This window comes from Vidua macroura, chromosome 1, assembly GCF_024509145.1.
Source record: "Vidua macroura isolate BioBank_ID:100142 chromosome 1, ASM2450914v1, whole genome shotgun sequence".
NCBI classification, from domain to species: Eukaryota; Metazoa; Chordata; class Aves; order Passeriformes; family Viduidae; genus Vidua; species Vidua macroura.
This window is the reverse complement of record NC_071571.1, coordinates 23,291,984-23,305,297: the sequence shown is the minus strand read 5'-3', so window position 1 is coordinate 23,305,297 and position 13,314 is coordinate 23,291,984. Positions and strand designations below refer to the sequence as shown.

General features: G+C 35.0%; 1 protein-coding gene across 4 annotated transcripts in view; it reads right to left on the bottom strand.

The window, feature by feature from the left end:
- AKAP9 (A-kinase anchoring protein 9) overlaps positions 1 to 13,314 on the bottom strand; it is a 106,172-nt gene that overhangs the window by 9,415 nt on the left and 83,443 nt on the right. For all 4 annotated transcript variants that reach the window (XM_053989944.1, XM_053990027.1, XM_053990117.1 and 1 more), the window contains 11 exons: positions 10,420 to 11,508; positions 9,283 to 9,423; positions 8,415 to 8,900; positions 7,921 to 7,984; positions 7,110 to 7,228; positions 6,144 to 6,335; positions 5,171 to 5,359; positions 4,389 to 4,533; positions 3,416 to 3,635; positions 1,658 to 1,808; positions 88 to 756 (listed from right to left, as the gene is read on the bottom strand). In XM_053989944.1, coding sequence (XP_053845919.1) covers positions 88 to 756; positions 1,658 to 1,808; positions 3,416 to 3,635; positions 4,389 to 4,533; positions 5,171 to 5,359; positions 6,144 to 6,335; positions 7,110 to 7,228; positions 7,921 to 7,984; positions 8,415 to 8,900; positions 9,283 to 9,423; positions 10,420 to 11,508 — 3,465 coding nt within the window. The remainder of the gene's footprint in view (positions 1 to 87; positions 757 to 1,657; positions 1,809 to 3,415; positions 3,636 to 4,388; positions 4,534 to 5,170; positions 5,360 to 6,143; positions 6,336 to 7,109; positions 7,229 to 7,920; positions 7,985 to 8,414; positions 8,901 to 9,282; positions 9,424 to 10,419; positions 11,509 to 13,314) is intronic.

Here is a 13,314-nt window from a genome sequence, read left to right as displayed (position 1 = left end):
CAAGGCACAGTGACACATAACTGAGCAAACAAATTAAAGCTAAATTGCATATTTCAATATTACACATTACTTTCAATCCTACTGTACCTCATTTGGGTTGTGGCTTGGTGTCCTTTTGGCTTCCTTTCTTCCTTCATCCTCCTGCTCTTTTTTCTGTAGATCTTGGATTATTTCCTGTAACTTCTTTGTTTCATTATCTAATTTATGAACTTCTTGCTTCTTTTCTCCAAGTTGCCACTTAAGGTCTTCTACTTTGGACTCCAGTTCATGGAGTTTCTTTTGTACTATTATGTTAGCATCTTGTTCTGCTTGCAATGCTTGCCTCTGAATCTGCCTTTCTTTTTCCATTTGCTGTCTCACTTGCACAGATTCCAGTTTATACTTCTCCATCTCACTTACTAACTCCACTATACGGTCATGCTTTTCATCCATTTGCTTCTGTAGCTCTTTAAGCAATTCCTCAGATGGATTAGGTGTTCCAGCTTGCCCCTTATCTTCAGCACTTTGAAGCTGAGCACATAGCTCTTTTTCCCTTTCTAGGGCACTGCTTATTTCGAGAGCTCGAACCTTCTCTGATTCAAGAAGCACCTGCAACTCAGAATTACGGCCTCGCTCATGTGACAGCTGGGCAGCACTGAGTGCTTCTTGGGATTCAATTCTCTGTTGCAGATCACTTGACAGCTGTTTCTCTTGCTCCAGAAGTTTACTTAACTCTAAGTTCTTTTGTTTTTGATCTTCAAGAGAAAACTTTAAGTCCTTTCAAAAGAAAACATAAGAATTTATCAAAGCCATTTGTGCATACTTTCCATTATCTTCTGCAAACTGCAAATATGCTACCTCTACAAACACTGCTTTTAACAGGTTTTGCTATTCCCAAATAATGCAACAATATTCTGAATGCTGCAGTTACATCTGATACTAAAATACATTACAGTTGTCTTTATTCCTAAATCAGATTATTTCATAAAAGTGTCTTTTTAACACATACTTTATAGTGAGATACAAACAACTGTAGTTCTGAAGACAGCCAGCTTTTACTTTCTAAAACTGTGAAAATGATTTTTCAACTTTGGATTTCAAGATGTAAATAAATCAATGTTGTTGATTTATTTATTACTGCTTTTTTGTCTTTTGTCTTGTACCAGGATACCTGCTCTCCCCTTCACTATATCAAATACTGCAGAGGTACCAAAGAAGATACTAATGTAACATTTTCTCCTAAAGTAACTCCCTAGTTTGATTTTCATGAGGTGAAATTGCAGACTTTTTAAATGCTGACAAACAATATGTCTCCTTAAATCATATTCTTAAATACTATATTTTATGAGTTAGGCTGTGGTGGGGGCTGAGTGTAGCCATATCAGCAGTGTCCTGTCCCACTGAAAAACTGAGAGACATTACAGAATCTTCTAATCTTGGGCCTGAAAAGCACAGTAAACTTCCTATTGATTTAAATGGAATGTGCATCAGGCCTTTTTCATACTTTGCCACACAGCTTCTGTACATTTTTCTTCAGTTCTAGATGATATAATACTACAGCTGAAGACAGAACAATGAAGAATGCATTGGACAAAAAATGTAAGCTGAGATGAAATGTTAACCAAAAGAGTATTTTCATGTTCCTTGATGTCCCAGGCCACTTGGGATTATGGAATACCTCAAGCTCTTCTCTTCCTCTTTCCTCACTGCGTTCCATTTTAGCTTTTTCTTTTTCCAAAGCCCACTGTAGCTCTCTTGATTTTTTCTGTTCATTGGCCATTGTATCCTTGAGAATATCTAGTTCAGCTGCTTTTTCTTTAACTTCAGTCCTAAAAGAGAAATGGGCAAACTTTACATGAGGCAATGGCTCTAATACTATAATGAAACAGTCAGTTACTTGGTAGTTATTCCATCCTGTGCACTGAAAACGCTGCTAGTCTAGTAGAGTAACAGTGAAAAGCCTATTTAGAAAGACTAACTCAAACCCAAAAGAATTGCATAGTTCAAGAACTACAACAAGTGTGTTCATTCTGCTACCTTTGTAGCTGCCACTTGTAGGGGCTCAGAGGCAGTTAGTGTTCAACCTTATCCAGTCATGGGCCAAAATCTTAAAGAATGCCATGGAAGTGCATCTTGCTGCCATGTTTCTCAGGGGAAAAAATATATTGGGGGGAAAAGGAAAAATCTACTACTGGAATTTTCATTTTTTTGCAAATAAATTTTGCATCTGTTTGCAAAACAAACTTGCTCCTGATGGTCTGTAAAGGGTATAAAGTAATCTGTGAAGTAATCCCAATCTAAACTCCATCTTAATTTGTTATCTCTGAGCTGAACATTAAGATAGTGTTCATGGTGCATCCCTCAGGTTCAGGCATAAATAATAATGGCTTTCTTAAGTGCCAAATCTGCGGCTTCTGGTATCAACCATGTCAAAGCAACATTTAAGAGTATTTCATATGGAAGCACTTGCAAAGTCATCAATTTTTCTTCTCCATGTTCCTGGGAGATTAAAAAACTTTAATAAATATGGTCTATTTATTAGCTTGTATACAGTAGTCTAATGTGACAAAGTTTAAAAAGGAACTTGATAATTAATAAAATATTAAATTATTAATTGAAATACGTTTTTTGTCAAATATAGAAAGTCTATTTTTGTCAGGTAGGTTTTACAGAAATACTGAGAAGTGTTGGAGTCTAGGACATCCCTCTGGCTGCTCTGGCTGTCTCGAGACCCTGGTAGGGGTCTCAGAGATCCTGGCAAGAAGTCAAAAACATCTGTGGCTTCGATTTTAGACTGTGGAAAAAGCTGCCAACTCTGGATGAGGAATTACAAGGGTTTTAGTAGTGCGATATTTGTCCTAACACAGGTGGGAAAAGTAGAATTTTGGGATTTTTAAAATGGGGTTCAAGGGGGTACAAGATGGAGGAATCTGGGCGTGTCTTAGCCATCTTTCCCTTCTTCTTAACCTCCATGTCTTGCTGTGATAGTGACACTTTTCTGTTGGTAGGGACACACTGTCCCAACATAAATGTTAGGTATTGGTAATAAACTGTAAACATAGTATATGTAACTTTTGATATAAAAGGTAAACACCACCCAAGAGGGCACGCAGAATGTTATGGCCTCCTTGCTAGCCAGGGCTCGGCAGGTTAGAGAGAAAATATTATAGATAAGAAGAAATAAACAACCTTGAAAACACAATCGGAAGCATTCCAGACTCCTCATTTAACTGTGTGCGGGCTAGGGAAGCAAAGACTCTTTCGGATCTCTCTTGGGGTCACCCTGACGTATAGGAGCCCCGAGAGAGAAGAAATCCACAGAGAAGCAATTATACAACATGAGATCAAACCCCTTAAGGAAATCAGTATTATGGTTTCAGATTAGGAAAGATAATCTTCACAGTCAACACAGACAGCTTGGCACTGAAAGCCACACCTGATGGTTTCTAGGTCCTTGAAGTGCTTGTGCTGTGCTTTAAGGGTTGCTTCAAGTTCTAGTTTGGCTTGTGCAAGTTCATTTTTCAGCTCTGTACCCATCATCCTCTCTGAATTCAGCTGCTCCTGAAGCTCTGCTGCTCGGTCCTTCATACTCCGGAGCTCCACTTGCATCTCCAGAATCTGCAACTGCTTCTGCTGCATATTATACTCCAGCATTTCTAATGAGAGCACATTCACATGGAAATTACTTCATGAAGAAAACACTGTGTTCGGGTAAAGCTTCTTCTAGCCAAAGCATGACCACAAGGCTATTATTAAGAGTGATATTTTAAAATAGTATTTTCTTTCAGTAGCGCAATAAAAGCAAACCCATGACTTTTATACTTGAATACCTTTTGTACTTTGAATAAATCACTTCAACTTCTTTATTTCTTACAGGCTATAAGATGAGTGCAACTATATCAATATGCATCATCTGCATAATGATTAACACAATTTAAGTTAGTTATATTACACATATATACTTGTGACCTAATATGTGTAACTAAACACTGACAATGAGCTTTACTTAATTTTAAAGTATACCTGTTCTCTGAACCTTTTTTTCTTCATTCTAATTGCTTCTTAGTTTCTGCATTATGACTGACTATCCAACACAGATAATTTCAAAGCTGCTGAACCTAAACAGTGAAGCATATACATGGAAAATAACCTTAAAATTCAAGCTCGATTTTTACAGCAATTGAAGATAACTTTGTATCACTTTCAGTTTGATACAAGTCATAAGGACACAGATTATATCTTAATTTTTGCAAAAGTAGTCAAATAAGATTGAAGAAGATGAAAAGTATGCATGTTCAGAACATGCATATCAAAATCAGAGACCAAAGAAAGTCACCATTTTTGTCACAGCATTATGAGCACTGCCTTGAAAGCATTTGGAAACAGACATATATTACCACAGAAGTCACCTTGGCTTTTTGAATCAATCTCTTGTTCTCTCTTGGGGTTACTTTTCTTACTGTTCATCTGAGCATGTAATACTTGAATCTCCATTAGCAAACTTCTTCTGTCTGCATTCTGAAGACTGTCCATTGCTGCTCTCTGGTTAGTAGCCTATTAGCATTAGAAACATTTCACAGTATAACTCCAGATTTTATGAGAAAAACTATGGTGTTGACATCACATTTATTTATATATTCATAGTCCACATATATTCAAAACATTTTCAATGAAGTCAGTATTACAGTATTTGGAAAAACTGCTTGTTATTTTTTAGTTCTCTTCCAGGCATCAAAATTAGAGACTGAAGAGAGCTATCACTTATCTGGTGAGCTGCAATTTTCTCACTAATCCTTCCATGTTCCAGAGGAGATAACTGACTTCTCTCTGTCCCATAGCAGCCTTACCACTTTCTCTTCTCACAAATTATTTTGTATAAACAAGCTACCTTTTCTCTTAGACAGTGTAACATAAGTCTAATTAACTTAACGACATCAAGCTCAGGACAACTGTATTTAATTCACATTGATCTCTGAAGTCTGTATATAATCTGTAACGTGTGCACCCAAAACTTTCTTTCCCATGCCACATAGTTTTTCTTTTAAAAGACACCAGTTCATTCTGCAAGTCTGACTTTTTTTTCATCCTCAGACTGTCAAAACTACCATTAATACATATATTTATAATGGATTTATAAATTTAAAATTAAAATCTAATGTAGACATTTTGACTACAGTATGGTTTATATTACCTGCTCTTGTAGTCTGTGCTCTAACTGATTCATCAACATCACTGCATCTCTTGTGCCCATTTCTGCAAGTTCAGTTTGAAATGCAGCAAGGAGAACATTTTGTTCTCTCACAAAAAGCTGTTGAATGGCATGCAGAAGTTCTCCTCGCCAGTCTGACACGCCTTCAGGAGATTCAGTACTTGCATAGATCTGCAGTGGTATAAAAACAATTTAAAGAGCCAAATTGAAAGATTATATCATTATAATTTCTATGTAGAGTGTGTGTTTTCACTGGAATATTTAGCTTTTCTTAGTAATTGTGTAAATTTCATCCATCCAAGTGGATGCATTTACTGTACACATTACAAATTTTTCTGCATTCACAAATCATAAACTTTTAGCTTTGTTTACAATGGAGATGATTTAGCTTTTTGTAACTGAAAACTTAGCACTGTGAGGTTACTAGATCACATTTTTCTTTTAATTTTTCATGTATTACATGTCTCTCCCTAGGCTCTCACAGAGTTATGTGGTATTGTGCAGATATTGTGTATGAAAAAGATTTAATTTTAAATGACACGAAGTTCATCTGCCCACTTTATATGCTAAAGGAAATGTTGATGCAATAGAAAGTGCCTGCATATATCCAAGAGTCTACCTGGGGTAATTTAAGAAGCAAAAGTTTTAACAGATTACAGATTAATAAGCCAATAAATAACAGCATTAAAAATTCAATTTAAACTGCTACTGGAATATGTTTCAAAATAAAACTATTCTTATGAGGACCTATACAGTCAAAAGTTATCAATGCACAGAAGAACAAATATAAGCTGTAATACCATGAAGTGCAATACAGAGTTTTATGGCATATTTTAAAAAATATTTTGCCTTGTAACAGAATATTTAAGCATTTAAACCTGAACAGTGAATGTGTCTTAGAAGGTTATAATAAATTATTTTTTATTCAGATAGAATCTTACGATATTATTTATACCTCAGCTTCTCTATGAACTTCCATTTTTGCAATTAGATCTTTCAAAGATGAGATGGTGCTTAGGAAAGCTTTTCTTTCTTCTAGCCAAGATTCTGGCTCTTGCTTATGAGGTGACAGATCTTTTTCACTATATGGAAATTCAGTGAGAGACAGCACCTGTATGCCTTCATGATGGACTGCTCTCAGCAAGCCCTACAATAAAAGCAAAAAGAAATCAGTAATGCCAGTAATAACAGCATATAATAACAACAACAATAATAATTGCAATCTTATTTCATATGTATTGGAAAACTGGTACTTCTAGTTTGATCAGCATAAGGAAACTATGCTTCCTCATATAAAGGACAGAAATGTAAGCCAGTCCTTTATATGTGTCAGACAGAAATATATTAAATACTTGTATTTTTCATCAGTTTCAAATACAGTTTTCCAGTGTACATCTGCCAAATCAATTTTTTATTTTTAAAATAGCTACTAATGGAAACCGACAATTTCAAAACAGTCCTGGGAAGCTTCCAGGTGAGCTTTGCTATTCACTTTTTGAAATTATTTTGAAGCTAGGGATTTGTTACAAAATACTTTAAAAAAAATGTAAATAAAACATAGTACCTTTACTGTTTATGATAAACACCTTTGCTTTCATAACATAGCTATAAAAATAGAATCTATAAAATTGTGTAATATATGATCATGACATTATTGTTAATGCAACAAAATTGCAATAAATTATAACTAGTTTTCTTTCTCATAATCATAACTAAGAACAAGCCTAGAGATATAAAACTCGTATTTAGCCTAATTTAAAATGCAAAAATGCACATCACTGTGAGAAAATCTATTAAAATAGTCAATACTAAAACTTATCTAAATGGCTCTGTTATCAATAATCAAGCAGAAACTAATCTCAAATTTCAGTAGTATCACTCTTTTTCCTTAAAAAAAAAAAAAAGCTAGAGTCTATTTTACCTTAATTTTTTTTGGAAGTAAATCTGTTGAAGTTTCACCTTCATCTATTCCTTCAGATATCGTGTCAGATCCCTGGGTCTGAGCAAGATACATTCCTTGACTCCAGTCTGAACTGGAGTCTAAAATAAAAGGAGAGAAAAACATGAAAGTTGGATTACTGTGAAGCTTTGAAGAACAGGCATCAAAAAAGTACTTTTTATCTGTTGTTTTAACAGGTAGTTGCATGTCACTAAGGGTTCATTCTAAGCCTGGAGACTACCTGTTTCATAGTTTTTCTTTTTCAGTTTCAAAGAAGTAACAGTAAAACTAAACTAAAAAATAAAACCACAATCAAACTTAAAAATCCTTATTTAGTTTTACAAGACAAACAACTACTTGCATAAACACTTGTGCCAAATGACCCACTCTTAATAAGCTTAGCATTGCCTATGTAAAGGAGCCTATGTAATTTTATTACACTTGGAGAAGTCAATCCCTGTAACCATCTCCCACTGCTAGGGAGCTGTAGTTTTAAATGCTATCAGGAGATGATGAAGAGATAATGTAATATCTAAGAAGGATTTAGAAACTCCAATGGAAAGGAAAATAACTAGCATCTGATGCCTCAACTAAAACCCATCTCTGCTCCAGACATTTTTCTTTTTACCAAATTAACAGACATGGCATGCCCAGAACCTTTTACTTCTGCTTCAATCTGGGCAGTAGTTGTTTTGATTTCTCAGAACACAAACTCTTTAACGGTAAACTTAATATCAAAAAAGCAGATTTAATTTATAATGCTGTTTGAAATCTGTAAAAACAAATTTCTTACCACTAGAACCTCCATCTCTAGCTTGATGTGGTGGAGAATGTGCTAATCCAGAAACTGGGATTCTCTATATTTAGAAAAGAAAACAATCAAGTCTTTAACCCCTCATCCACTCTCAGTAAGGGAGAAACTTTTAAGAAGCATGAAATTATGTGAACCCCTTTGCTCCAATTTCCCTGCAAAGTAATAAATAGAGTATGATACATAAATGAATATGAGAGAGATGGCATTCCACAGGGTGACCTACATTTCACAGAGCAGGACAGGTTCAAGGCAGAAGCACAAGGAAACACCTGATAGTTGAGCACACTTGCAAACTTACATGCTGAGAAAGGGGTTCACAAACTCTCCCAGGGCCATGGAGACATTAGAACACTTTTAAGTTTTTTACTGAGCATGTGGTGGTTCACACTTTACATAATTTAAATGGGAATTTCTGTAGCAAGAGCAAAAGCTTGAACCAAAGTATTTCAGTAATTATAAAATAAAATACATACTTCTTTGGCTTGTAGAGTTTCTATGACTTCCTTTAAAGTATTACATTCTTCAGTCAATACTTGTACTGCAACAAACTTCTCTCTCTTTAATGCTTCAGATTCAGAGATATGCCTTGTCTCCATGTCCATGATTTCAGCAGCGTGGAGTTCCTGCATTTGGTCAATTTTTTCAGTAAATTCTCTTACAATCTCTGCAATCTCTTCTGAAGAGCATCCATTTTGCAAATCAATTTGGATTTCTGCATTTTTAACAAGGACTGGTGAGATTTCCACAGTCTTGTCTGTTTGTGATGAGGAGCTGTTTCTAGTTAGAGTAGACTCACTGGCTGACAAATCACACAATATTTCTGCATCCTTCTTGCTTTCAGTTTTCACCATTTCTTTGTTCTTTCTCAGGTAACTTGCAAGCTTCTCCTCTGCTTGAACCAGGTTGTCTTTGACTTTGCACAGGTCTTCCTGAAGATGTATCAGACTTGCCTCTTTTACCTGTAAATATGGAGAATCTCAAACTGCAATCCTTCCAAATACTTACAACAGCTAAAATCCAAGCAACCCTCTAAACCATTACAGCTCAGTTTAGTTCTATTTTAAAGCAGTTATGACACATGGTAGCACATATTATCTCCTAAGAAATACAGTTCTAGATCCACTGTTGCACTGCAGTAAAACTAATTACTTTGGCAATGAGTGAATATTTGATCTACAGCCTCAGCTGTGTTCCACTCACAGTAGGCACTGAGTGGATGTTTTTCTTGGTGGCATTCTCAGTAAAAGATAAAAAAATCCCAAATTATAGCATGCATATTTGAACAATAAGTCCTGTACAACTATTTGATTTAAATACAATATGAAACACTCTGGTTCTTACTGTTAGTTCTTGCTGAAGTTTTTCTGCCTTTTCTCTGTAACTGTTCAGTTCTTCCTTAGCAGCAGCTGCCTCTTTTTTCACTTGTTCAAGTTCAGTAATAAGCACTTTTTCTTTTTGGCTTTCCATGAGCTGTGCTTCTACCTATATGGCAACACGAAACATGGAAAATGGTAAAGAATCACGTTTTAACAGCACTGATCACTTTCACACCAACTTACAAAGTGAAAAGACCAACGGGGAAAACAAATGTATGTTATTTGGGTTAACACAGCTTCAAAAAATAAGACTAAGACCATGGGAGGAAAGACTATCTTATAGTTCACTGAACTGCAAGCATAAATTAGATACACCACACAGCACAGGGAGCAAGGTCAACGGAAAGTAGGAAATGAGGTTTGATAATATTATTTAACTTATAAGACATTTATGACATTCATTAAATTTGTATTTGGATGGAAGATGTTAGAACTTTTTCTTGTCCAGTTCTGGGTTCCATGACTTCCGAAACTCTTACATTCATAGACATCAAGCCCATTTTTGGACTATCAAACATAGTCAATTTTGACTGATGGCTCTAAATTGAGAGGCAATAAACCACTAGTGCATGGAAATCTGGACAAATGAATACCGGAAAAGCTACTGAAGGGAAATATCTTTGCAACTGAGATGAGAAAACAAGAAAACAAATCAACATCAAAACATACATAAATAAACAACCTCCATCCCAAAAACACCTGTATAGAAAATTGGTATCACTTCTCTTATCATTCTGAATCTTGTCTTAGACAGTTTTTATCATTTTAATTTTTATGTCTCTACCTTCATGCCATGTAAAAGTGTACTACTTTCCATTCTATGTCATGTCAAACTAAGAATAAGAAATTTCATGTCCAAAATTCAAAACCACCTTACAATCATGAAAAGGTAGGGTGTTTTTAATACATAATGGAAACTGATAGTGGCATTCTCCTAAAATACCATCCTTCTCTTTGTAACTGTAGGAATAATATAGAAATGGAAATGCCACACAGAGCAGAATATGCCTACAGTTATTCTCATTAAGAACCATTTCATTCATTGTATGTACATAAAATAACAGGTTTTAGTGAAAACAAGACAAAAGAAAATGGTGTCTACCTGATATGTCTGCATTTCTTCTTGCTTAATATATCTCTGAATCTCTCCTTTATGTTTTTCTTTAATCTCTTCTAACAATTGCTGAAGCTCTAAGAACCTCTCTTCTTTAACTGCAGATTCCTTTTGTGCAACTTTTACATTTTCTTTTTCTAGCTCCAAGCTATGATTTACCATCGCCAGTTGGTCTTCCATCTCACTAAGCCTCTGTGTTAAGTGTGATAATTTTGATTCTATCTCATTTTCAGTTCTATCACTCGAATCCTCTGTTTGGGCATTCTTGCTTGCTTCATTCACACATTTTGAAGCTTCTTGAATTTCCTGCATGAATCTTCTCTGCTCTTGAACTGCATTTAGCTGAACCTGACTCACAAGAGCAGCAGCAACTTTCTCCATTAGTGACTTTTCCAGCTCTAATATCCTCTTTTCAAGTGTTTCTTTTTCAGCCTTGCTTTGCTCTTTTGTGTCTTTTATTTCATTGTAGCACTGGCACAGTTCTGAATCTTTTTGCTTAATGCATGCCTGAAGTTGCTGCAGTTGTATCTCCATCTTGCTAATGGTGACTCTTGCATTCTCATCTGAAGTCCTAAGCTGGGACTGATCTGACAAGTCTATCTCCTGACATAAGTTTCCTTCCATTTGTTCAGTTTTTCCATTGCTCCTGTCTTCTGGTTTTGACTTATCACCTTGGACCAGTGCACACTTACATTTCTCTGTTATTCTTGCATGCTCTTTTTTTAATGTATTTATTTCTTGCTTTAACTGGCTAATTTTTAACTTTGTTTCCTCCAGCTCATTCTTTGTTTGAGATGACTCTGCATTTATGTTTTCTACTTGCTTTTCCAAAGCTTCCTTTTCTGCCAGAACTGCTTCAAGTATGTGTTTTGGACTGTCAGCATCTTCCTGAAAACCAGCAACATCTGTTGGTATCTTTTGTCCAATAATTGCCAGCTCCTGCTGAAGCTTATCGATTACATCATTCAACTGCTCTACTTCCTCATCATTTTTTTTCTTCAGACGTTCTTGATCACTTTTCAGACATTCTACCTGGGCTTCAAGCTCCCGTATATGCTCATTTTGCTCTTCAATAACCTGGGGAAGAAAAGCCAAACACAGTCAGAAACACAAAAACACTCAGATCATGTTTGTCCTGGGCTTCACAGAAACAGTTTAATCAAACTTTGAAAGATCTCATAAAAGAAAATTCTCAATGAATTTCTTAACGTGATGTCTCTTTAGCTTTAATGAGAATTGAGACATCTTCAAACAGGACTGAGAAAGTAGCCCATGACCTTAAAGAACTGAAAAATAGGTATTAAAGCATCAGATGAAGTGAAAGCATTTGTAACATTCACAAGGCAAGGGAACACTGAATTTTAAGTGTTCATTATACTTGCTTATATAAGACACACCCAATTTAGATGAATATGTATTTTATATACAAACAGACCTTTTACTAATTGTGTTGAAAAACACCAATATAATGTGCTTTTTAATCTGAGACCATAGAAAACACCTATCAGTTGACTGTGACATTTTCTGTCACAATCCTAAATATGTGTCTGTGTGTTTATGTGTGCATGCACACATGTATGCAGATGGGCACACAAACACACAGGGTAAATAGTACACACAGATCCAGAGCACAATCATTTCTTTGTGCCATAGTTTAAATCAAAGTAAAAAGAGACAAAGTTATAGAAGTATTTATTTGATAATGTATATGACTATCCAAACAAGAATCAGAGACTCATGAAAACACACAGAGAGTAAGAATAATACTTTCCTATTACAAAGTAGATTTAGATTATTTAGATTACTTCTAAAGACACTTGAAATTAAACGCTGTGTAAAGGGATCAAAATTCCAAGAAATTTATAAAATTATGTAATTGATCAAATATGAAGGTGATGACCATATGATGCAGAAAAGACAAGACATCTTATATTGGCTTCTAATAAATGAGTAGAAACAAAAAATGGAATGACTGGTGTTGACAAACGCTAAATTCAATAAATAAAAAGTTTCAGCAAAAGGAATAAAAATTTGTTTAACAACCTTCTTGTTAAATTGCAGTGGAAGCAAATTTCACTTGAGTGTAAAAGTGACAAAAAAAATTATCTTTATGAAGACAAAATAAAGGCAGAGAAGATTGCAAGTAGTAAGGCTAAGAAACAAAATGGATTTTTTTTTTTTTTAGTGAATGTTTGGAGATCTGAAGTGAACAGTGCTTCAGAAATGCAGAAGAAGATACATAGAAAATAATCCAAAAAACATATAATAAAATAAAATCAGTTATGGTATCTGAAATAGGTAAGAACTCTATTAAGAGTATTTTCAAATATGAAAAAAAACATGCAGAAAAGATGAAAGATGACAAAATTCATTACTCAAATAGCCACGTTTTTTCCTTTATGACTTAACACTTCACTATGCTTAGTTAGTTAAGTAGAATAATAAGATGACTTTGTAATAAGTACAATATGTACAAAAATAAACGTGACCATATAAATTAGAAAGGCTGGTTTGCCAACCAAGAACTTAATTTTTAAAATCCACAGACAGGAGTAAGCTCAGAAACACTAAATAAAATCTGAATGAGTCATAAAATCATAAAATGGCTTGGGTTGGAAGGGACCTTAAAGATCATATAGTTTCAGCCCCAGTGCCACAGGCACAGTGATCCTGGTGACTGCCATCAACTCAGCATAACAGTTTCTGTTCTTGATTACATCATGGAATAAAGGCCCACAGAATGCAGATACAGTAATTAAAAGAAAAGCACTTAGTGGGATGAAGATGTCTAAGGGACTTAGAAAAGGGATTAACCTAAGAATAATCTATTAATATTTAATAATGCTCTCAATAACCAAGCAGAGTAATTATTTAATGTCCTGG